Below are 25072 nucleotides of genomic sequence, written 5' to 3'. Positions count from 1 at the left end.
TCCGTATATAGCAAGCAAAGTTAATGGTTCTTAGGTACTACACCGTCTTTTAAGTTAGTCTGTGTGGAAGTTATTCATGTATGTCGCAACTAATATATTCAATTCCTACAGCAACATGCGGACATGTTTTCTAGTAATATCAAAATTTGGAGGGATGGATAAGCCAAATTACCATCTTTTTCCTTTAGTCCATTAAGAAATCTGGATATTTTAGTAGATGGATTCTGCAAGAAATCAAATATTCTTCCTATATTTTTCAAATTAGACACTAAATTCTTCAAGAAAATGCAGAATATAAATGCAACTCTGATCAGAAACGTAATCAAATTATTTACTCATATATGTGAACCGAAAATGTTGTTTTGTGGAATATTGAGAGTGATTGGATCTTGATAGCGAAAATTTGAAATCAACACAACATGCATGAGTTCTAGAAAGGTTTCAAAGCTTACCCAATAAAAAGGACGATGTCGGAAGCAGGGAAAGCGGCGTGATTACAGGAGAGGCCAAGATGAAAAGGAAGCGGCGTGCATGGAGAGGAGCAACGTACGAGGGGAGAAATTTTTCGTTGTGATCAGAATACGAGTGGTACATCACATGTTTTTATATATATAATGGGAAATATTTAATTTTTTAAGTTATTAATTTTTCATCACATATATCTAATCATTTATATAATGACACATGGTGTATTATCCTATGTATCGGTTACACTGAAAAATCTCTCTTTTTGGATTCTAGGGATGAGAGCAAATTTAATTGCAGCTGAGCAGAAACGAAAGGAGCCGTTGTGAGTCTCTGAGTGCGATCACAAATGTCAAAAGGGGTCAGTGGCATAAATGAAATAGAAGAGACTAAATGGGCGGGAAAAACGGAACAACACTGTGATTATGAACAGTGTTTCCGCGTGTTTTCAGTTTTAGTGTAGATTGAATTTCTTTGCCTATTAAGAATGAGCGGGTTAGTTCATTAACAGTCTTCTAGTATTGCAGAGTGTATGGAGACCCTGTCACAGTAAGTAAAAATGACTTTATTGTGATGATCCAATAAACTAGTACATGCTTTGCCAGAGAAGGGTACGTAGAGCCAACTGTATTGTCGACATTGCTGAGGTCCTTTTCCTGAAAGTAGCGATTCATACATTTTTGTCAATCACGTGTATAGAAATGACTCAGCGAAATCACAAAACAAAAATGACTAAACCCTAGTTAATATCTACACTTTATCTTAGCCCAAAAAAAAAAAAAAAAAAAAAAAAAAACTTCACAAACCTAAATCCACTTTGTTCAAACCTTTTCTTTCCTCTCTTCCTCCTCTCCTTCTGTGAGAGAGTTCTCTCCTTCTGTGAGAGATTCTTTCCCTCTTTTGGTGAGGGTTTCCCGCTTGACCACACTCTCCGGCGCCGACTCTAGCTTCTGCTGGGGTCGGTTGCCCCTTTTCCCCTCCTTCTGTTCTCTCCTCTTTTCCCCTTCTCTGGCGTGCCTTCTCTCCTCTTTTCTTCTTCTTCTTTTCTTTTCGCTTCTCCTGATGTTCCTCCCAAATTTTACCTCTGCCCTGCCCTGTTCTTCTCTTCCCGTCGGTATCCCTCCCCCCTCTTTCCCTCAGTCCGATCTTCAACCACTTTTCTCTATGCTCTTGAGTTCGTGTGTAGAGCGGGGACGTTTTCCCTGGCTCGGGTGTTTCCAACACCACCAGGATCTCCGTGCAGTCTGTCGTTTTGACAGTGTTGCTCGTGGGTTTCCCCGAGCTTCTTCGTGGTAGTTGGCTAATCCCTCTGGTGCCGACTATCTCTTGTTCTTGGCTGGAATCTGGGTGCTGTTCGGGTTTGGCGGTGATGTCTGCGGCGGCGGTGCTCGGTGGCGAAGGATGTTTCAGTTGGCTGGCCTTGCTCTCTGGCAGTGGAGGAGCGTTCTGTAGAAGTTTCTCGGATGTTGTGGCTGTTGTGTGTTTTTTGGCCCTCTGTCTGTTTGTATTTTTTTTCTTTTCTTTTTTTTTTTTCTTTTTTTTTTTTTTGGTTTGGGCCGGCCGAGTTCTGGTTTTGTATATTTGTTCCTTGGGCATGTGGTTAGTTTGTACTTTTGTGTTTGTTAGTGAATAAAGTTGAGGGAGTTTGTCTGTAGCTTTGCTACAGTCAAACTTTTTTCCAAAAAATACCCTGGTTAATATCTTTCTACTTCCAAGAAAAAAAATATCCAAAGCATCATCCTAAAATAAGGATCAGGATCTTCTCCTAAGTAAATGGTGAGGATTCTCCTGATCAGGTACATCGGGTAGTTCAAATTTTATCTAACGGTTACAATTATTATAATTTTTAGAAGGGCTCTTGTTTGATAACTTTTAGAGGGGTCTTCTGTTTTTAGTCATTGGATAAAATTTGAACGGCCCGATGGGTCTTGTTAGGAGGATCCTCACCATTTTCTTAGGAGAAGATCCTAATCCCTAAAATAATTTCCTTGTCATTGTTGTTGACTCCCATTTGAAACTTGAACCATTTCGACAAAAAGGTCCATTTCTCCTAATCCATTAAATTCAGAGATCCAGGTTATTGAAATTTAATCTAACAACTAAAGTTATTATAACTTTTAAAATGATCCCCTGTTTGTAACCATTTAATCAAAATTCAACGGTCCCAAACTTAATGCATTAGAGAGAAGGGATCCGGAGAGGATCCCTTTCCCATTTCGACTACTTATGTTACTCGAAAAGATTCCACGTATTTCACTTTATTTTTTTGTCTTTATACTTCCCCCTAACAAAAGTAAAATGTTGAGGGTGGTTGGCTTTCGCTACCTAGCCAGCTCTCCCTTATTTTTCCTTCCAAACGTCCCCTTAATCCAACTGGCTATAACGTCATTTTACTCTCCAACTCCTCCTTATAAATTTAGAACTTCTCTTCTAGTCTTTTGCTCACAAAACCTAAACCATATAGAAGTTAACTAGTTAATAAAAAACATGGCGCGAGGAGTGTTCAAGGTGACTATGAGCAAGCAAGAAGTGGTGGCAGCTGCCCTGCCATTGCAAGAGCATTGGCTACCACTCTCCAACCTTGACTTGCTTTTGCCACCTGTGGACGTGGGAATTTTCTTTTGCTACAAAAATAAGCAAAGCATGAGCTTTGGGTCCATGGTTGGGGTTCTGAAGAAGGCCATGGCTCAAGCTCTTGTGACTTTCTACGCCTTCGCCGGTGAGGTAGTGCCGAACTCTGTCGGGGAGCCTGAGATTCTATGCAACAACCGCGGCGTTGATTTCGCTGAAGCCTTTGCAGATGTTGAGCTTAAGGAGCTCAACCTTTATGACCCTGATGAGAGTATTGAGGGTAAGTTGGTGCCGAACAAGAAGCATGGCGTATTGGCTGTCCAGGTCTGTGTCGTATTATCTCATGTCATTTACATGTTACACGTTTCGAACGTTTGTACTGTGTAGTTGAAATATGTAACCTGTTACGGAATCTAGGTATGAATATGAACTTGTAACACGAGGCATATTTTAAACAAGGAAAAATTAGTATCCGGTCCTTAATTACTAATATTCATTTACCGAAACCTTATTAGTTTTCAAATTTTGATCCAAGTCCCTAGCAGTAATGTAACAATAAATTTACATGTTAATTACATAATTTTTTAAAATAAAAATTAATAATTGATTTAGAATTTTAATACTCACACCTTTATTAAACTCCTAACTATAATTTTTAATTTAAAACATTTCCAAAATAAATAAATAAAATTAGAAAAGTTTGAACCCATTAGCTTTTAAAAAAAGTTGTTTTCAATTTTTTAATCTTATATGTACCCATTCATGTATATTTTTCAAATTTTTAATCTTAAAATGTACTCATTCTTAAATATACCATTTTGTTATAAGTAAAATGTACCCTTTTTTTTTTATATAGAATCTATTCAATTTTTTCTAATCCATTTTTAAACTTATATGGGTACATTCTTTTTTTCTTTGATTTGAGAATGTATCTATGTCAAGTTTAATCAAAAAAATTTACTAATGTTATTAAGCCTAATATCTTTTTTTTTTTTTTTTTTTTTTTTGAAGAATGTACCCATATTTTGATACAATAATTTTTTGTGATTTTGAAGAATGCACCCATGTTTACATATATATATATATATATATATATATATATAGACACACACACACACACACACAATAGTATAATTTATGTTTAATATTTTTACCACAAATTATGACTTTTTTTATTTAAAATTTCATTAATATAAACAACTATAAATTTCAATTTTTAATTTTAAAAATATAGTAACATACATAGAATAAATTATCACATTAATTTTAGGGACTTCGAACATAAATTGAAAATCAACAAGGTTTTAGTCAAAGAATATTCATACCTAGGGATCGGATCTAAAGTCTCCCTTTAAACAAATAGTGCCTGCCTCTTAATCTACAGGGCACCCACCAAGTTTTTATTCCCTATGTATGGGTGGTTGTTTTTTTTAGAAAACTAATGAAAATGGCTTGAAAACTTTGAGTTTTAACAATAAGGACAAAATAAAGGGTAAAGTGAATAGTACTAGGATTGACTTTTCAGTGTAAAAATGTGGTTTTTCGTTAAATTGAACAGTACCAGAAGCTTTTCGTTAAAGTTCCCTTTTTTTTTCTCTTTAAAAGTGGGACAAACTAGTGGCTACCCACAGTTGTCCACCCCTTCCGGAGGCCCCTATGTATGGATGGTTTGTTTTGAGAAATATTTTCAACCACAATGTGAGAGGGACAATATTTTCTAATTCCTAACATTATGGAAACAAATTAAATTGCAGGCAACTGAGCTTAAGTGTGGTGGGATAGTGGTGGCATGCACATTTGATCATCGCATTGCAGATGCCTACTCAACCAACATGTTTCTGGTGTCATGGGCTGAGATGGCTCAGTCCAAATCCCTCACTATCCAACCAACTTTTCGTCGTTCTTTGCTTAACCCTCGTCGTCCTGGTCACATCGACCCCTCCCTAAACAACATGTACGTGCCCGTCACAGCGTTGCCACCTCCCAGTAAAGGCAGTACAACTGATGATCACGACCATCTCATCAGCCGCATATACTATGTCACATCCGAGCAGCTTGAAAATCTCCAAGACCTAGCCACCTCCAATGGCTGCAAAAGGAGCAAGCTCGAGTCTTTCTCTGCATTCTTGTGGAAAATGGTAGCAAAAAGTGAAACTAGTAATGATCGTGCCCAAAAATTATGTAAAATGGGCATTGTGGTTGATGGACGGACAAGATTAAGTGAGGGACATTACCAAAACGACCATCCAACATTAATGGCTACCTACTTTGGAAATGTGCTGTCTATTCCTTTTGGTGGGGAAAAAGTTGAAGACCTAACTGAGAAACCGCTAAATTGGGTAGCTGAGGAAGTCCATAATTTTTTGGAATGTGCTGTGACGAAGGAGCATTTTTTAGGGTTGATAGATTGGGTTGAGGCACATAGGCCAGTGCCAGGCTTGGCCAAAATATACGGCAGTGGAAGCGATGAGGGGCCAGCTTTCGTTGTGTCGTCTGGCCAGCGGTTCCCCGCTTCGAAGATGGACTTTGGGTGGGGCTCGCCAGTTTTCGGGTCGTACCATTTCCCGTGGGGAGGAAATGCCGGGTATGTGATGCCAATGCCAAGTCCAGTTGGTAATGGTGACTGGATTGTGTACATGCACATGTTGAAAGGGCAGGTGGAGTTGATAGAGAAGGAAGCTGCTGATGTGTTAAAGCCCTTGACTTTTGATTATCTTAGTTAAATTTAGATATAATCAAGTAGTATTGCCTATGGCTATGTCATTATCCCTTACTTGTAATCTAGCGCTCTTGCTGCAAATATATTGTATCTTGTTTGTATCAAAAGCATGCAAGAGACTGTTGCTTTGTTTGTATATATTTATGGTTAATATGTTAAACAATTTCCCAAGTTTGTCACCTACTTATATTTGAAGCGAGTGTATCAATATTAGTCATCTATGGTTGATATCAAACTCAATCTATCGCAGTCCAATCTTACATCACAGTGTTAATTAATCTCCCATATCTGTGTACTATCTACTTTGTAGATCCTCTCTCAAATCAGGATATAAAAATTACTTTTAAGTTAAAAACGAGTATACGTAAGTTTATGTATGTATCCAGAAAACCAGTCTATGTAGTGTTATTTCCAATTATATTCCTTTGGATATTTACTACAAGGCCACTTTATGGACAGGGGATTACGAAGCCACTTTATTGCAAGGATTTTTTCTGTCAATGTTGCAAAGATATTAATATTTTTCATTACTTAGTAGAACGGTGTCGTAGTATTTTTCTTCAAAGTGAGAAGTTTTATATTTAAATCACGTAAATAACAAATTTAGTACAATATTCTCCAATAAATTTTTTTTTTTAAATTCACAAATAGTTTCTTTTCTTTATCAAATGATTCAATTTTAATTTCTAGTACAATTTTTTAAAATACGAATAGAGCCGTATATATGTATTAATATTTCATAGTCACTTTCCTTGTCTCTTTTTATGAAGTTATATATTCTCCACACGGTTGTGATGGGGATTAGGGATTATATGAGTCAAGTCGATTTCGTGTTGAATTTGAATTCGTTATTGCATGTCTTTCGACTTTTGCACTTTCGTAGACATATATATCGTATATGTGTGTCTGTATATATATATATATATATATATGTGTGTGTGTGTGTGTGTGTGTGTGTGTGTGTGTCTCCTTTGTCTATTGGCTCTGCACGATAGTAGTTGGAAACTTGCCAATGGCAATGCTTCTTATATAATACCTTTTTTTTTTACTATATGTAGTGTTTTAATTAGGATTATGTGTTCTTTAAGTCAACTCCTTTTCAAAGTTACAATGACTTCTGAAACGTTAACAATATCTGAATGACATTGCAAGATTTCGAGGAATTTAATCTTATTTTATATTTTAAAACTGCAGTTAGCTCTCTAGCTTTACTCAGATATATGATGCACTGTGGCAATAATTGCCGAGTAATGTTCTATTGATTTCAGCTCTAACTTGTTACCTGGTATTACGGTTTAGTGTTATTTTTTTATTTGCAAACTTCGCATCTAAGATTTGAATCTCTTAGATAACAAGTTTAATATTAATTTCTTTCCCTACCTCTTAGTATAAATATATTATCGTCTATAAAAAAAAATAGCATGAACTTAGACTGACTACATAAAAGATTGACAATATAAAGCCACTAATGGTAGTTATGCAGAATAAGGTGGGTAAAGAGTAGGGACTCATAAGTGGCTAATGAGGTGGGTAAAGGCCGCAAACCTACCCTTAGTCACTGATAAGAGTTTACCCACCACTATTATCGTCTATTAAAAAAAAATAGCATGAACTTAGACTGACTACATAAAAGATTGACGATATAAAGCCGCTAACTGTGGTTATGCAGAATAAGGGGGGTAAAGAGTAAAGACTCATAAGTGACTAATGAGGTGGGTAAAGGCCGCAAACCTACCCTTAGCCACTGATAAGAGTTTACCCACCCCTATTATCGTCTATAAAAAAAAATAGCATGAACTTAGATTGACTACATAAAAGATTGACAATATAAAGCCGCTAATGGTAGTTATGCAGAATGAGGTGGGTAAAGAGTAAAGACTCATAAGTGGCTAATGATGTGAGTAAAGGCCGCAAACCTATCCTTAGCCACTGATAAGAGTTTACCCACTCCATCTTCTACAACTAATGTCAATTAATATGTCAAGTTTTTATGTAGTGACTTCTAATAATATTATAATTTTTACCCCACTTTTTCATGCAATGGTCTTTTGCCTTTAACTAGAAGCGCAAACAGATTGCTTTGGAAAAACAATATAGAGGGGTAACTACTAAGAAAATCAAAAGAAAACAAGCTTCCACACAAAAATTAGCTAGTCAGTAAATCTGTTGGGAGGGATCGGGTGAGCCACTTTCGTACGTATTACTAGTTTTTAGCAACTGCATGCATGGAGGGTTTGTGCATCATTTTACGAATTATTCGCACATGAGATAAATGGGAATGACTTATATATAGTAATAATAATACATGCAATCACTTTCATGGTGAAAATTTGATCCTTGCTCACACACTTTGTATACCAATGGGCAATGTCCACTACCTTAATTATTATATAATTTTGTTCATGCTATTGTTCATTAGTCATGGTGCCATGACGACCGAAGTTGACATATTCATGCATGCATGTCTATACTGTTTGTCAAGAAGGTTGGCATGGATAGAAAATAAAATATTGGAAAAGAGAGTTCTTTAATTATTGGATTTTATATGTTTAGTTTGGCCGTCGCAACCTATGGGTTGGTCCGAGCTATACGAACGTGGCAGAAGAAATATGGGACTGTTTGTGTAAATCAAGGTATATATTATTCATGCACTCAAGAAAGGTTAGAATGCAATCATATCACCAAACCCCCATTTTTGTATTGATTTATTAATGGGATTTGATAGAAGTACAAAGTAGTTCAACCTTTACTATATATTGGGTTTTATTTTTCTAAATTAAGAAATCAATCAACAAATAAGTACTAAGCTTAATCTAAGTAGTACTACCCAATAAGATAAATAGGACTTCGTGGAGGGGCTAATGAAGTAGTTCACCAAGCTATCATAGTTGGTATGACATTTGTAACACTAGAAAGACCAACCCATCTTACATTAATTAGATCAGTTATACGTACTAAACTAAATTCACCTAATAAACCCTAATTTTACAACACCTTCCCAATTTGTCTCATAAGGTGAAGCAAGCAAGAGTAAAAATTTTAAAAGAAAGAAGACAAACGAAAAAAGGAAGTCCCTAAAGTTGTAAGGTGGTGATTTGAGGGTTTGGTTGCTAATGTTGTTGAGGGAGCCAACAGAAGGGGTTAAATAAACATATATAATCAGGCTAAGGGTTCAATAAGCATATCTAATCAGGTTAACAACTCTATAGACCTTTAACTAATTCACAGTTTTACTGAATTGGTGCATTATTCTTTGCGAGTACTAATAAAAAATTAAGGTTACTAAATTGGATCAATACTTGTGAGGATTGAACATAATTAAACAAAACTTATATTTTGATTAGTAAATTAGGAGAAGAAATTAAGTAGCTTTCACTGGTACTATTCCACGCTCGCCATGATTTGTTAATGGTTGTGTCAATCCGCCAAATAGAAGAAACTTTCACCTAATAATATGCTATTAGACGTACAGTGGTGGTAGTAACGACAACACTATTGACCATAGACTAATAATTTCAAAAAATAAATAAATAAATTAGGCTGGTTTGGTCACACACACACAAGTGGACCATCTTATCCAATTGGATGTAGCTTATCTATATTTTTCTACAATTATATTTGTTCAAAATTATACAAGTTTTCCTACGTTTATTCATAATATATCATAGTTCTTATCGAAGGCTTCAACCAACTTCACTACTCCAGTTCAAGTTTGGGTCTCAATACCATTAATTGGGCTCTAATTTGTGCAGTTTTTGGAAAATGGTTTGCCGAACATTCCGCGAACTCATAACTTCTCAAAATTGAACATAAAATTTTATTTGAACTCATCTAATCTCTTTTTACACCAAACTTACTCTCTTCACTCATATTGTTTTTCATTAAAGAATTAATATCTCTTTAAACCCAAATTTATTACCTAAACTACTCTCTCAAATCCAATTTAAAATGTAAAGGTATCTTTACAATCATTCCCTTTATAAAATAACATCTCTAATTGAATTTTTTTTTTCTTTCAAAGAGGCGTCCTTTGCCCCTTTATAATTGCATATGCCGTATAGGACTAGCATTTCCATGGTTGCATTTTTTCTTTCTGCTACCACAACCCATCCATGGACTTGGGATCCAAGAGATAATTCTATAAACTTGAATTTGCCAAGAGAATGTTATGCAGGCTTCAGTTCAGTCCTTTTTAAATCGAGCATTTTCATGTACTTTTTAAGAAATTTTGAAGTGAGACATAAGGTTGGGTGTTTTGCTGCTATGTTAATAAACAAATAAACAAATTGGAGCTATTTCAACTAAAAATGGTGCAAGATATGCCAGCCGCTAGTTAGCGGTTAAGTTTGATGAGGTTGGGCCATCTTTATTTGCACCAAGAATCAAGTTTTATGTCTTTGCAATACTAATCAAAAGTCTTTGCAATGGTGTTTTGGGGCGCAGACAGACAATAGAGAAAATCAAATACAATATAATATAAAAAGTACGAAATTTAATCCAAAGAAAAAGCAAACAAACAAAATATCCATAAATCGAGTCATACCTTAGTTGAAGGATCAAAAACTTCAAAATCACCATCCATTCAATAGAAAAGCTTGTTTTTCTCTATCAGAGCTATTAGGGTTTTAGTCGAAATGAACGTAGGATAAACAAAGGGTGATGCTAGAGTTTAATTATAGTATGTGGGTCTACTAATAAATTTGAGTTTTATTATTAATTTCATTTTGCACTTAATAGTAATTATGCAATAGGGTAAAATAGACAATTAACATTTAAAATTTAAGTTTGGTGTAGAAAGAGGTTAGATGGTTTTAAATAAAATTTTCCAAATTGAAATGACAATTAAATCTTGAAAAGAATGGCGTTATGTCTCCTTTGGATGTTCCCAAACGAGGTTTTCATCATCCATTCTTTGGAAATTTGTATCAATGTGTCGATGAACGTGAAAGATTATGGAATTGAGTTTTTTAGGGTTTGGAAGGAGGGAGGGAGGGAGTGAGTCATGACTATTGTCCAATAAATGAGGGTTTTTGTGTGAGTGTTAGGTGAGAAGAGCTTTCTGTTCAGAAGTTTTTGTATTGTCCTCATTGTCTTGAGGGCATGATTAAAATTTGTATGTGGGGCGTCAAGAGATAAAAGTTTGGTGTAACTAGAAACTCTGAAAACAAAAATGCAAATTTGTTGTAGGCCCCTTGTGAGAGAATAGGGAGAAGGTGCGATGCATGAAGAGAGAGAGTTGGACAATTTTTATGATATTTTGGGAGAGAGGGAGTTGGTCAATTTTCGTGATGTTCTCTCTCAACACTTTGTGTCTTTATTTATAGTAAACATAGCAAGCCTTTTTGCCCTATAAGTAATACAAGGCCCCAATTGAAAAGATCTAGAACACAATCCTAAATACAATCTGCTAAGATGTACACAATCAAACTCCTAACTCCCCTTGAGTGTGCAAGTACTCAATTAGTTGGCGCATCAAGTCTTCGTGGATAATGCAGAAGCAGTTGATGAAGTTGTCTCATCTAGTCGACACAATCAGTAAATGCAAGTCTGAAATAGGGAATGCATATAGGAACGCACATAAGGGTAAAGGCGAAAAGTGAGGTAATGCAATATGTCAACGCTTGATGCCTTCAGGACGCAAGTAGAACACACACAAAGGTATGAACAACTTGGAATGATCAGTGCCTCATCAAAACCTCGTCTGGCAACAAAAACCCAATGGGACAAAACAAGGTTCTAAAAGACGTTAGGTACTAGTCGAGCGGCGGGCTTAGCGCCTAAGCAGCTAGGCAGGACGTAGGTGGGGGGCCTAGACGGACTAGGCGAATTTACGTAAATTTATTGTATATTATATCAATAAGTGCCTATTTATACTTAAAAACACATAAGTGTATTGGCATACATAAATTGCAAAATAAAATGACATAAAGATTATAAAGGATTAGAAAAAATTGAAAATATGATGAACAAGTAAATAATGAGTGTTTATCCAAGTATTCAACAAGTCTCTTACATTTTATTGACAAAATAAAATGCAAAAAGAAAATTATTCATCTTCTATGTAAGTGAAAGTCGCGACTTAGGCAGGTTTAGGCGGGCTAGGCGGACGCCTAAGCGGGTATAGGCGTACTTTCATATTTTTCAAATGCCTAGAGACTTATTGAGCCGGTGGCTAGTAACCTAGTGCTGGGACCTAGACGGCCCTAGTCAGGGATTTTTAAAACACTAGGATGAAATAATCCTGATCATAGGAAAAAAAGTACATTCAGGTCACATGAGTATACTTGGGATACTTCTCCTAAGTTTGACAAAACCTCCCAATGAGAATTACAAGCATTGTAACTCAAACAATTTTCGCATACCAATTCCTTGAACAAGCTTCTGAAATGTAGACTTCAGCAGTGACTTCGTGAAGAGATCATCAAGGTTGACTTGGGAACGAACCTGTTTGAATTGAATCATTTGATGCTCTTGTTGTTGTATGCAACAAGTGTAGTAAATTTGGGTTACTTCAAAACCTTAGTCTGAGTAGTCTACATGACTATTAAATAAATGTCATGATCTAAAGAAAAAGAATAAAATAATGGGTCACAATATAAGGTGGGTTGTGCCAAAAACATATTGAGGCTCTTGGCCCAACTAGGTTTCCAGACTGCACGTTCAGTAGGCAGCCCAAACCCAATCAATGACTGACTGTGAAGCAAATGAACCCCTAGGCCCAAATTTAGGCTAGGTTTGATGTGGGTCGAGCAAAGAAGAAGACCCACGGGTTCTCAAGTGGGGTAAGATCAACCCAACAAAGCTGGGTGGGGGTTTCCATTAGGAAATCCAACAACGTTGCTACTAGCGATGGTGATCTCAGGCGGAGAGCAAGCTAAGGTTTGAGAAAAAACCATAGAATCACGACGGTGAAAATTCTCGACTCAGAGTCACAGTGGAAGGGGCAAAACCCTATGAGATTCATTCGAATTTTGCGAAATTCGTCAAATTAGACTGTCGTGGCTTCAAAATCAACGACATGCAGGTCGTCGAAGGTCTGTAAAGTCTCACGCGGTGGGTGGTCAACGTCTGCGGGTGTGGATAGTTCAATTGCGGGTTAATGGGGGTTTGAAACTCAAAACTGTTGGATATTCATTGAGAATCTCGTTTCACCATGGAAATTTGAGATTTATGCATCATGGTGAATGTTGCATGCTATCAAGGCTGATTATAATATCGAAATTGAAATCATGTTTTAGAATGTACTTGATTAATGAAACTAGGAAGACTTTTGAGTAAGGTTGGTTCGGGTCAGGATCCCAAACCGAAACACAAAGCCCGAATCCCAAACCAACTCCCTTCGGGATAGGATTCTAAAACCCGAAACTAAACCAAAATTTTGGTATTCCCAAAACTATTTTGGTATTTCGATTCGGGATCGGGAATGGATGCAGTCAGATGATATCAACCTAATTTAAGAAGATTGAATGAATGCAGTCCCCAAATAAAAATTTTCCAATCCCCTAATCCCAAATTTGCAGACAACCCCTAAAAAATCAAACAGTCAAGGATCAAAGAAGTCGTCGATCAAAATTGAAAAGCAGAAAAATACAAAGAAATCAAGCAGTAACTGAAATTAGGGGATTTTCAAAACAAAAATCCTAATTTTAATTCTAAATCCACAAATTGAAAGTTCAAAACCCTAATCCACAATTTCAGAATCCAAATCGAAATCAAAGGACAATAATTTCATGAAGTTTGGCACCTTTAGATTAGAGAAGCTTCGATTTGGAGGTCGTTGGAGTGGAATCGTGGAAGTCTGGATCTGGAATATGGTGTAGTGGCCGATGACTCAGGCTCGACGGTCGACGTGTAGAATCTGTTGACAGAGGGAGGAGAGGGAGAGCAAAGAGTGCAGAGATTCAAGGGATTAGAGAGAGTGATGAGTCCGAGTCTGTTGAGATAGCGAATGAGGAGATGAGAGAGTGCAGAGAGACTCGAGAGGTTAGAGATAGTGCAGGTCTGTCTGAGTGAGAGAGAGAGAAAGAGATAGCACATAGTCATTTGAGAGATAAGAGAAAGGTCTTTTAGCTAACGGTTGAGATTTAATCTCAACCAAATTCAATGCTTACGGTTTATTCAAATATATGTGTGTGTGTGTGTGTGTGTGTGTGTGTATTTATATATATCAGTTCGAGATTACCGAACATTTGGCAACCCCAATCCCAAATCCCGGGAACCAGATTCCCTCCGGATCTAAAGGAACTGAGCCCAAAGATCAAATGATCCGGGCCATTGAAATTTGATCCAACGGCTACAATTATTATAACTTTTAAAGGGGCCCCCTGTTTGTAGCCGTTGGATCAAATTTCAATGGCCCGGATCATTTGATCCTTAGGCTCAGATTTTTTGAGTCCGAAGGGGATCCAGTTCCCAATTCCAATACCGAAGTCTCCAGATTTTTTCGGTCGAGTTCAGGTAATTAAGGATTTTTTTTCCAGCCCTACTTGTGAGCTTGGTTGTAGAAGATCCTTCTCCAAATCTATAACTCAACATCAGGAGCATGTTGATAACATGTTGTAAGCCTATTTTAGTAAGAAAATAGGGAGAAGGTGTGGCACATAGAGAGTTGAGAAATTTCCGTGGTGTTCTTTCTCACCACTCTTATCTTTACTTATAATAAACATGGCATGCTTCCTTGCCTACAAGTAATACAAGGTCCACTAGGAAAGGTCTATAACACAATTCTATATACAATTTAAAATTTATACAATCACATTCCTAATTAAATTAGAACTACAACAAAATTAACTTTTTTATAATTTTAATTTATATTTTCTGTCCAAAATAGGCATTTCACATCTCCTTAAAACTTGTCCATTAAAGAGATTTATGATCAACAAAAAGTACAAAATGCCTTCCCCAAGACCGCTTGCATCGAGTTATTATCATTAATAGCCAAAATTTAACACTTAATTTCAAAAATGTCAGTTTTTATCAAAACATTCTAATATACCAAAAAATTCATTTAAATAGACACAAACACCCTCATAATTTAACTCAATTACACCCAAAACCAAAACCCAAAGAGGGAGCAAAAAACAGTGGAGCCGCACACCAATTGCCAAGCAAACTTCCAAATTCAAAGGTCGTCTTCTCGAAATTACCATGGATACAATTTTATCAAGCGATGCTTTGCTCACATTTATTGAATTGTCTTCAACTTCTCTCTCTCAAAATTCCTTTTTTTTTTTTTTCAATTGTAATTATTTTTACTAATAATATACTCTTAATCAAGATCATTGATTCTCCTTTTATAAAGTCAATTTCATCTCAAGACATCAAACACTATTTTGATTTGAGCAACACCCATGAAGAACTTTTCATCTGATAAAAAATCCATATCCTTTTCACAATTTTGGCTCAACTGTAGTTTGTATTTTAACCGTTCTTAAGAATAAATAAGAATATTATGAATCCTACAAGGTTCTGGGTTTTTTTTTTTTCGCATGAAGTTCTTCCCTTAGAACAATGGCTTTGCATTCAATGACACAACACAGATAGCAGCTTCTGCAGTTGAGGGTCAAATTTTGAGGGTATTTGGGTACTTTTGCATGAGTGTTCTGTCATATTTGAAGTTTTTTAAAAAAGCTGACATTTATGAAAATGGGGGGTCAAGTTTTGGCTATTAATGATAAAATCTCGTTTGCATCTCCCATCGAACCTCTTCTGAAGGACGGAGGAGCTTATTTGACGGACAAATACATGTGCATAAGAATGGCATGAAAAAAACATATGAAGACCTGGTTTGGTACTGAAGTGATTCTGAAAAAAGCTGGTATCAAAAAAAACTGGAAGCTGTTTTTGTGTTTGGTAAACATTCAGTTTCAGCTTTTTTTCACAGTTTTGGGTGAAAAAAAGTCAAAAACAAGAAGCTGCAAAACCCAGCTTTGAAAAATCGGCTTTTTTTCACATCTGTTTTATATAAAAGTTTACCAAACACTATAATACTGTTTTTTTTTTTTTCAAAAGCACTTTTACAAAAAAGTTTACCAAACACTCTGCTGCTTTATTTCACAGCCGCTTATTCTCACAGCACAGCAGAATCAGCTTTTTTTCAAAGCACAGCAATACCAAACCAGCCCGAAATCATCTCCTTGAATCATCATCACCCTATCAAAATTCCAACTTAGCTTCCATCCTCAAACATCTTAAGCAAACCTGGGAAGTTGTGTCTTAACGCATCACATAACATTGTAAACCAACTCTACACAAGAACTTGAACAACCAAAATCCCTCTCAAGGCTTATGATTCATATGTAACGTGGGAACCGGATTATAACCATCTCTTATTTATGCAATCGTAGAATACAAGCAAATACAGACGTCAGTCGCCTACAAACGTTGTATCTCAACTCCTGTTAACTTATCCATGAACAAAATGTACAGCACCCCATTGAGGGTATATATGAGGTCTCTGAGGTGAAAGACCCTAACTGCCACCGTATTGTCAACTAATCCGATCTTTTATACCATCACACCATTTAGGGCGTCAAGATAATCCGAGGTATTTAACTAGCAGTAGAGTATAACCAGATCATAAAGGAATTTTGTCAGGCAGGAAGAGGTACCGGAAGTGCGAATCAAATGGAAGAATCCCACAGTTGCGTGAACCAAGCAGTTTTTGTCGCCTCTGTGACATGCATTGTTCAACAAAGGCAGCTTGGTGGGGCGGAAGGTAATTTGATATCCACACAGCTAAATTTGAATCATCCACAATGCCCTTGGCAAAGCAGTGCACCATTTTTGGCACCAACAACCTCCCCCTGCTGCTAACCCCAACCGAAGCTCGAACAAAATCACGCTGGGCTTCCTGAAGCTCTTCCCTCACATTTTTAGCAGTGTAGATTCTTACCTGCATTTATATACTTCATGTCAAAACATAAAAATACAGCTCGAGTCCTCAACTTCCAAGAGGAAACAAAAATTAATCCTTCAGCACACAGAAGAAGTGTAAAGATTACCGCTGGTGAAGAGTACATTCCACAGCTCAAAGCAAATGTTGCAAGTGGTTCATAGGTATCGATTGCAGACTTCCGTTGCTCATCTGACACCTTCAGCTTGTGAAGGGCAAGAAGCAAAGCCTGATATTTTTCACTACAATTGTCAGTCAGGGAATGAAATATATTAATGGAATAAAATCAAAATTACTTCACAGCTATCATTAGGCAAAAGTTCATACAATTTGTGGTCTATGGAGTGGTGGCTTCATCTTCAGAATTGCATACTCAATAGCAGCTGCACTGAAAGAATAACCGCCGACAGTATAAGCTGCCTGCAAAAGTACAACACCAATCAATACACTTGGCTGGTAATTCTTTGTCAAGTAGTAAATGCAACCAAAATTCAGCATTATTTTTCCACTGTCATCCAGAACTTAAGAAATGCAAAATTATAGAGAGAACTATCAAAGAAATCAGACCTTTTGCATCAAAGAGAAGAGCTTCAAGTCACTTCTAGGGACTCCATAAGCCAAGTAAGCCTGTTCACAGTAGTAAACATTTAACTCCACAAGTTTTGCATGGATGCTTTGCAAAGTTGACCAATGCTATACTACACGTTTAAGAAAAATGAAGGAAACTTACATGCATAATCAGTGCATTGTACAAGTTAATCCAGAAAGCTAGCTTCTCATTGTAACTCAGATGGATAGGGTTTACTTTTGCCAATTGCTCGACAAGTACTCTGTTCAGTTTCGGGAAAATAGAAAGGAAGAAAAGAAAAAGTTTTGTGATGAGCTTTATATTCAAACAACAATTTTAGAAATTCCAAGACAAACGGTAAGAATTTAAACGTGCAACGATAGTTTATACTTGTCTGACCTATTTTACAAAATGATAGGCTTAGATGCCCACATCAAGTGCAAGTAAACTCTTTTGAAATTACGAACCAACATATTTATTACTTCATATTTAGATGTAAACTCTTTTGAGAGTTATATGGAATCTATCAACAATGTCGGTATTGTTCCGAATTAAGACTTTATCCAATCGAAGGGAAAACAACAAAGTAAAGAAAAAGGCACAATGAGTTAAAGGCTGCAAAATTCCTAGAAGATTTTTTGAATTCAGACTGTTTGTAGTATATTTTATATTTTTCACAAGAGAATTTTCTTGATGCACAACATCAAGTATAGTTTGCCAAAGAGAGACAAAACAAGAGTATTACCTGAACCTCCTCAAGGCCCCTGCAGCATATTCTAATTGCTTCTTCCCAACTGACATCCAAGAAACTTCAGTCGCTAATCCATAGTTCCCAATGTCCGCCCAACTCAGTTTTCCACGAACTTTGTAGGGATCACAGGCATTCTCTGAAGCTAATACTTCAGAGTTACTCTGTATATCAACCTGTGGGCTCTGCACCCATGATGAGATCATCGACCGTTCAGATGATGACCACCAAGAGGAATTGGAAAGATGTCCACGGGGAGACATAGACAAGCATTGGTTCTCTTGTGCTGAAGATTTTGATGGGGTAGCTGCATCAGCCAAAGATATGAATATATTTTTCATACATCTAACCATCTCCTCTGACAGTTGGTTTGGATGATCCCAAAGGCCCTTGGGGGGCATCCCTTTAGGAAGCTTCCCGAACTCAGCAGGTTGAAAAGATTCAGAATCCATCTTCCTAGACATTTTCATATCATGGTGAATTGCAATGGAGTCCACTACATTCTGATAATGAGTCAAAAGAAAAAATGTTATCCCATGGGTTACAGCTTAAGCTTGCTGAACATTACTCCGCAAATAATCAATCAAGAGAGGGCAAAATCTGAGCATGAAAAACTAACAGATACCTCAGTTACCGACTGTAAAGATGTTCCGCCATCTGATTGTTGATCCCTTGGCTCCTGATATGAGTCATCTTCAGAGGAATGATGTAATTTACGATTGGAGTGCTCTGAAGTCCTCAAAGAAGATGAAATCTGGATGAGATTAAACGAAGTTAAATACACTACAACAAATTTGGTAAAGACGATATGTTATGCCATCACTTATTACTGCAGGTTTCCAACTGCCTGAAACAAAAAGTTTCTAAAGGGTGTTCGATCACCCAGATATTGTTGAAAAGTAAATTGCTTACTAATTTCTTGTTAGTAAATGATTTACTTATTCAATTTACCTCTGTCCTATTGTATAACTGTTTTCTGTTGTGATAACTTGTGCTCATATGCCAAGTGTAGGGTCTTAGATCAGTTTTTATTTTCAATGGCTCACATGCCTTGTAAGTGCCATGTGTCATAATCACAATGGCTCATGTATTTGAATGGCTGTGAAGACTGATGTAAGAAAATGATCTATCTGAATGAAATGCATCATTCTGCAACGGTTAGAATGTTGCAGGGATTATTCCATTTCTCACTCTAGCTTTTCACTCTCTCTCTGCATTCTGTTGCTCCCTTCGTAATCCAAGAGTTCATCAATGAAAGACTACTCAAATCTCAACAGATATATCTTGTAGAAAAAATTTTTGGTGCTTAAAAAAAATGAACCTGCAAATGGCCCATAGAGTTCACCTTTTCAAACCATCATTTCAGGAATTGGAAATAGCTCTACCTTTTACTTATGTTATTAGAACAAAATCTATAAAATAGTAAAAACCGTTTCGAGACATTGACATCAGCAACATTGTCAGTTTTCACTCTACTTTCAAGACACTAAAAAATATTGAAACAATTTAAGAAGACATCAAAAGAAAACAACGGCATGGAATAATGACAAAAACAGCATACCATTAGTTTCATAATGTCAGAGGAGTGAGGAGACATGGACTGAGGAGATGGATGCCTCAGACGATATTCAGCAAGCCTTCGTTCATTTCTTTCTTGACTAAGTTGGAATTGCAAAGCAACCAACTCTTGTTCAAGTTTTGAAACTGTAACCTCCAGGGCAGAAATATTGCTCAGGAGCTCTTGAGCCTGTAGAAATGGGACAGAAGACTACATCACTACCTAAAATCCCAATTTGAAACCTGGATGATACTTAATATGGGAACAGAGGTGGAATATGGAAAAGAGTAGTTAAAAAAAGTGTTCGAACTCAAGGGAAGACAAACGCAAGGTTCAACTTAATGGGTTACAATCTTTCAAACATTCAGTGTAAATCCTAAACGCACAAAAGCCGTGCCATAGTATGGAATATGAGTTTGATGTTGCCCCTTTCCAATACACTGCTTTCGTGACAATCTTGGGGACCTTATAGAAGTTATCAGAGCCACGACTAGGCAGCAGACAAATCAATAGTATATAGAATAGAGGAAATGTGGTTTGCATTAAACTAGCCTGAACTCCATGATCGAAATGTCTCACAGAAGTTAATTTAGAACCATCACAAGGATGCCCAGATAATGATTTATGAAGGGATGAAGTTAATTATGAAAACAAAATAAACAAAACAGGATAAAGGAAACATACATAGAAAGGGAGGCATGACGGACTGGAAAATTTAACAGCATTTTTCTCAATTGCATTTTCCAGGATAGTATGCAGCTCTACTTCTTGTCGCAGCTGCAGTTGCAACCTTTGTACCTGTAGTGGAAGCACTTACATAGGTCAATTGTAATTTGTGACAATGACAAATATGTCCTTTAATAAACATATATATTAGCTCTTTAGACTCTGTTGCAAGAGTTTTGAACAATGAGATGGTCCCTAGCATGTCCCAGGAAATGTCTTTACCATTATACTGGAACTATGGCATGTTCTCTAGCATAACCCAAACTAGGAATTTAGCAAGATTTGAACAGATGCTATTTACTGCGATTAAAAATAAATCCCTTGAGATCAAAACGGACATAGAGAATGGATGATGAAGCATCCAGGAAATGACAAGCAAATTTACAGCATGCTCTCTGGTTGACAATGTTATAGCAATGGCTGCTAAGTCAGAAATCTTATTGAAAGTTGAAAGGAAATTTTTTGTTAACTACTACAATCCCCCAACTTTTGGAAAGAAAGAAGATGCATACGTATAGTATTACAAACACACAAATAGTTGCTTCTTGTTTTCAGGTAAGAAGGAAACTTACATCCTGTTCAAGCTGGAATCTGTACTGGTAAGTATCACTACTTTTAGAGCACGACCCAAATCTTCCAATACCTTCATCGGGATTGGTCACCTAAAGATAAACAAATTATCAAAATTACAATCAATAGGAAGTGACTTAACCACCACATAAACAACAGACTTTTTTGACCCGAATGAATTCATAAGTTGTAAAGATTTCAATATATACTTTGTTTGTGCAAAGATTTCAATTTATATTACAAAGCTAACCTGGGAGTGTTATCATTCTTAAAGAGAGGGAACTGTAATGTAGGAAATAATGAACTCTGGATTTGTGCAATTCGATACTTTGTTCCTAAATGTACGAAATAATCTATTTGATTCCAAAATGCAGCATTTGATCTGAAAAACAATAAATTTGAAGGCATTTGCAATCAAACCTATCTAGAAAATGAATTTAAGAGACGAAAATATATTTTCCTTGCATAATCAAGCATCTCCTAGTCTAAATGTTTACTGTTGGGCTGGTTCCTAAGTATTTTCGTTACTAACATAATATTGAACTTAATTCACAGATTCAATAAAGATCATAAAATTATACTCTTAACAATCATTGAAACATGAATATGAAACAAGTGACTTCAACCATAGAGCATAATTCAACTAATATAGTTTTCGAAAAGGTCTAAATTTGCTGAAACACAAATCAAGTTTATGGAAGATTTTCTTACCTGTGAAAATGAGCTCTCACTCTGAAGCTCTTTTGCAGAATATGACTGAATTTCCGAATAACTAGTGATGCTAGAATGCGAATATTTACAAAACGAAACGCTTCTGGAAATTGCAACCAAACAAAACAAGAAATCATTATCAATGAAATATCTTAAAGACCCACTTCATATACCAAAAAACCGTAGAGTAACAACGAAGAACATGAATGCACACTCACTGGCTCAAGGCAGTTTGCACAAACGGTGAGTCACACATCTTGCGATCATGGAGTTTGGATTTTACCACTTAAAGCACATCCTGAAATCACCGAAAACAGATTGGTTTCTGGTAATAGAAGCTATGCCTTCCCAGTTCCCACACATACAAACAAGTATCACAACATCCTGCAAATCCCACTTCAAATGTAAAACACCTGTCTTTTTTTCCAATTTTTAATGAAGAGTTTCAGGATGTTTTGTGGAAGACAACCTCAGTATATCTCAGAAACAAGCGCGAATGAGATGTATAGATTAGAAACAAGGCACTGGGCACCTGTGAACCATATGAGGACAAACAAACTCATGAATGCCACAGCTACCAGTCATTTTCAACACAACCATACAAACACTATCAGGACCAGATGCGTTAACCCAAATTCGGTTTCAAATTAAGACACAACTACCCCAAATCATTGCAATAATAAAAGGGAAATTTTGTAAACCACCTTCTGCACTTCCATCATACAGCAATCAATTACAAATTCACTGTTCACATTCCATCAAATTCAGGGCTTCCAAAAATAGCAGTCAATTTGGAAAAATCATGACGGTATGATATTCTACAAAAAGGAAAAGGCAGAATGATTAGGTTTTAGATCATCAGAGTAAAGGGTTTTTTGCACAGTGGGTGGTGGTAGGACACCAAATGCAAAAACACAAAATTGCTAAAGAACAAAAGTGGGGGCACTTCCTAAACCCTCGTGGGAGACAAAAGTAATTCCATGGTGAATTAATAGGACTGCAATCGTCAAACCCTCTGAGAGTCTTCCAAAGTTCTTTTTGGAGAGGAAATTGGTTGCTTTTTGCCCCCATTACCTTCATTTCCATGGAATTTTAAAAAATAATAAAAAATCTTTTTAATAGAAGCCCTGTAATGAAAGAAAAATCTTTACCGTGACATCCTAGACTAATAATGCAACAACAAACTCAGCGAGATTTCACTTATATCATAGTCTGACTGAGATTCAAAAGTGCAGGTCAATAAAGGCGAAGGTGTTTACTTTGCCTTGCAAAAGATTCCAATCTATACGTCATGAACTAAATTAGTCAAAGCAATAAGCAGCACAAGATACAAATCCAGAGGACAGATCCCAGTGGTCCCCCATTAGCCCAAAAGACCCTCTCAATTTTTCACAACCGACCTATAAAAAATTAAAAGATCCCTCCTTTTCTGAGTGCTCAGTAAGATTACAAGCACAACAAAACAAGAACATGCAGATGCAAATTGATATCAAAAACCAAAAAATAGGACCGGAAATTAAAAGGGGCTGTTACCTGTTACTTGTTAGCTCAAAAAATAAGCAGAAAAGCAGAAAGATGCATACATATAACCTAGAGCAAGATTTCACCAACTGACCCAAATTTCCTGCAACTGTAAAGACCCCTCTCTCTCTCTCTCTCTCTCTCTCTCTCTCTCTAGAACTTCAACCAATTCTCCCTCCTGAAACTCAAAGCTTTGTGCACCTCAAAAGTGACAAGGATGCGGCTGGGCAGATTAAGACTTGATAAGTAACAAGGATTTTGTGCAAATATAGAAACAAAATGTTTGGAGATCAGAGAAAAATACCTCCAAACAGCAAAGCACTAAAATAGTAGCTGCCCCTTGACTAACAGTGGAGCCAAGGGTTTGACACTTCGGTTTAATTTGATCTTCCAAAAAATTTGCTTTTTTCAGAAGTGCTTTTGAAATTTGAAATTTCCAGAAGAAACCCAGTTGCCAGAAAACGATGCTGATTATGTTACTGGCCACATGGGTACATGGGCTGGTTGTGTTGAGTGAAATCGCATCCTCCATGTATCTGGAGATGTGTGAAGTAAAAGCATTTGTTTGATACTTGACAGCAGTAACAGATTTGCAGTCACAGTTACCACGGCACCAAGAATATAATAAAAAAAAAAAAAACTAATGAAAAATAATTTGAAATTTTAAGTTCTAACGGTAAAGATAAAATAAAAGATAAAGTGAATAATATTAGGATTGACTTTTTAATGTAAAAATATAATTTTATAAAATAAAAGGTAAAGTGAATAATATTATAATTGACTTTTTAATGTAAAAATATGATTTTTCGTTAAAGTAAACAATACGGGAAGTTTTTCGTTAAAGTTTCCCATAATAAAGGGAGGCATGGGCATAATGGGTAATTAAAATTCTCATTTAAAAGTTTAGGGTTGAATTTTTTTAAGGGGAAGTGTTATTGGCACTTCAAAAATCTCATTTTACACTTTCATAGGTGTATTTTTCTTTCGAAATATAGAAAATTTGAAGTGTAGAATAAGGAATTTAGAGTGTCAATAACAATTCCCCATTTTTAGTGGTTTTTTTTTCTTACACAACATTTTTAATACGACTTTTATGGTGAAAAAACTTTCACGGTGAGCTCGGTTAGCAACTGAAGCCCAAATACAAACTTTTGTTAGTCTTCTATTAAACAAAAAGACTTGACTATAACGTGAACGGATCAAATTCGTCATTTCAATCCTATTTACATTTTTTTTTTTTTTTACCAAAAGGGGGACAACTAGTGGCAAACCATGATTATCTACCATTCTGAGTGTAGAGATGTTATGGGAAATTTCACCATGCCGATGACCACAATTAAGCAAACTCACCAGCCCGAAGCATCAAATCCATAACCTTCCATATTTTTTTGCTTATTGAAGGTCGCAGTATGCACTCTTACCATTAAACCACTTGTTGTGGTTAATTACATCTTATGTTGATGTGGTGATTGATTCCTTAGAAATTTGGTGGACGACCCATATCTTCTCCTCCTTCACTTGGCGATGGATCCCACAGGACAATTGTATCTCCTAGATTTAAACATGTATGTAATTCAGTTTTTTCTTTTTTAATATTAAAATAAGTTTCATTGGTGTAGCAAATTTTTTTATTTTTAGGAAATACACCTTCCTTTTACTAAAATATAAAACGACACCTTCATTTTCGATACAAACACATTCACCATTTAAATACTCAATATTTCAACTTCAAGAACAAAAGGAAGCAACTATCGCCAGGTGATGGAGGAGAAAAAAGAGGTCATCAACCAAATTTTCACGGGATCAATCACCAAATCAAACATAAGATGTAATTTGAATTGAATGATGAATTTGACCCCTCTACATACTTGTCACGTGAGTTTGTTTTGCAAAAGACTAACCGAAGTTTGGGTTTGGACTTCAATCGCCAAGAAGACTCACTACAGGAGTTTAGTTAACAATTTTTTCACCACAAGGGTCACATTGAAGGTGTTGTGTCACCAAAAGGACCACGAAAAAAA

General features: G+C 36.3%; 2 protein-coding genes across 2 annotated transcripts; one reads left to right on the top strand and one right to left on the bottom strand.

The window, feature by feature from the left end:
• Window positions 1–2910: 2910 nt before the first annotated feature.
• LOC137708530 (coniferyl alcohol acyltransferase-like) lies at window positions 2911–5925 on the top strand. The gene is made up of 2 exons (XM_068447626.1): window positions 2911–3360; window positions 4791–5925. Exons 1-2 carry the CDS (start codon window positions 2953–2955, stop codon window positions 5757–5759), a joined length of 1377 nt encoding a protein of 458 aa, XP_068303727.1. The 5' UTR covers window positions 2911–2952; the 3' UTR covers window positions 5760–5925.
• A 9973-nt stretch (window positions 5926–15898) lies between these two features.
• On the bottom strand, window positions 15899–22027 carry LOC137708529 (uncharacterized). The gene is made up of 12 exons (XM_068447625.1): window positions 21749–22027; window positions 21531–21633; window positions 20822–20911; window positions 20208–20321; window positions 19527–19712; window positions 18591–18719; window positions 17963–18468; window positions 17380–17479; window positions 17217–17276; window positions 16977–17069; window positions 16759–16878; window positions 15899–16649 (listed from the first exon to the last, which is right to left on the bottom strand). The coding sequence occupies exons 1-12, from the start codon at window positions 21784–21786 to the stop codon at window positions 16332–16334; spliced, it is 1857 nt and encodes a 618-aa protein (XP_068303726.1). The 5' UTR covers window positions 21787–22027; the 3' UTR covers window positions 15899–16331.
• Between the last annotated feature and the right edge of the window lie 3045 nt (window positions 22028–25072).

This window comes from Pyrus communis, chromosome 11 (assembly GCF_963583255.1).
Source record: "Pyrus communis chromosome 11, drPyrComm1.1, whole genome shotgun sequence".
Taxonomy (NCBI): Eukaryota; Viridiplantae; Streptophyta; class Magnoliopsida; order Rosales; family Rosaceae; genus Pyrus; species Pyrus communis.
Note: the sequence above shows the minus strand (reverse complement) of the source record. Positions and strands in the feature narration are given on the sequence as shown.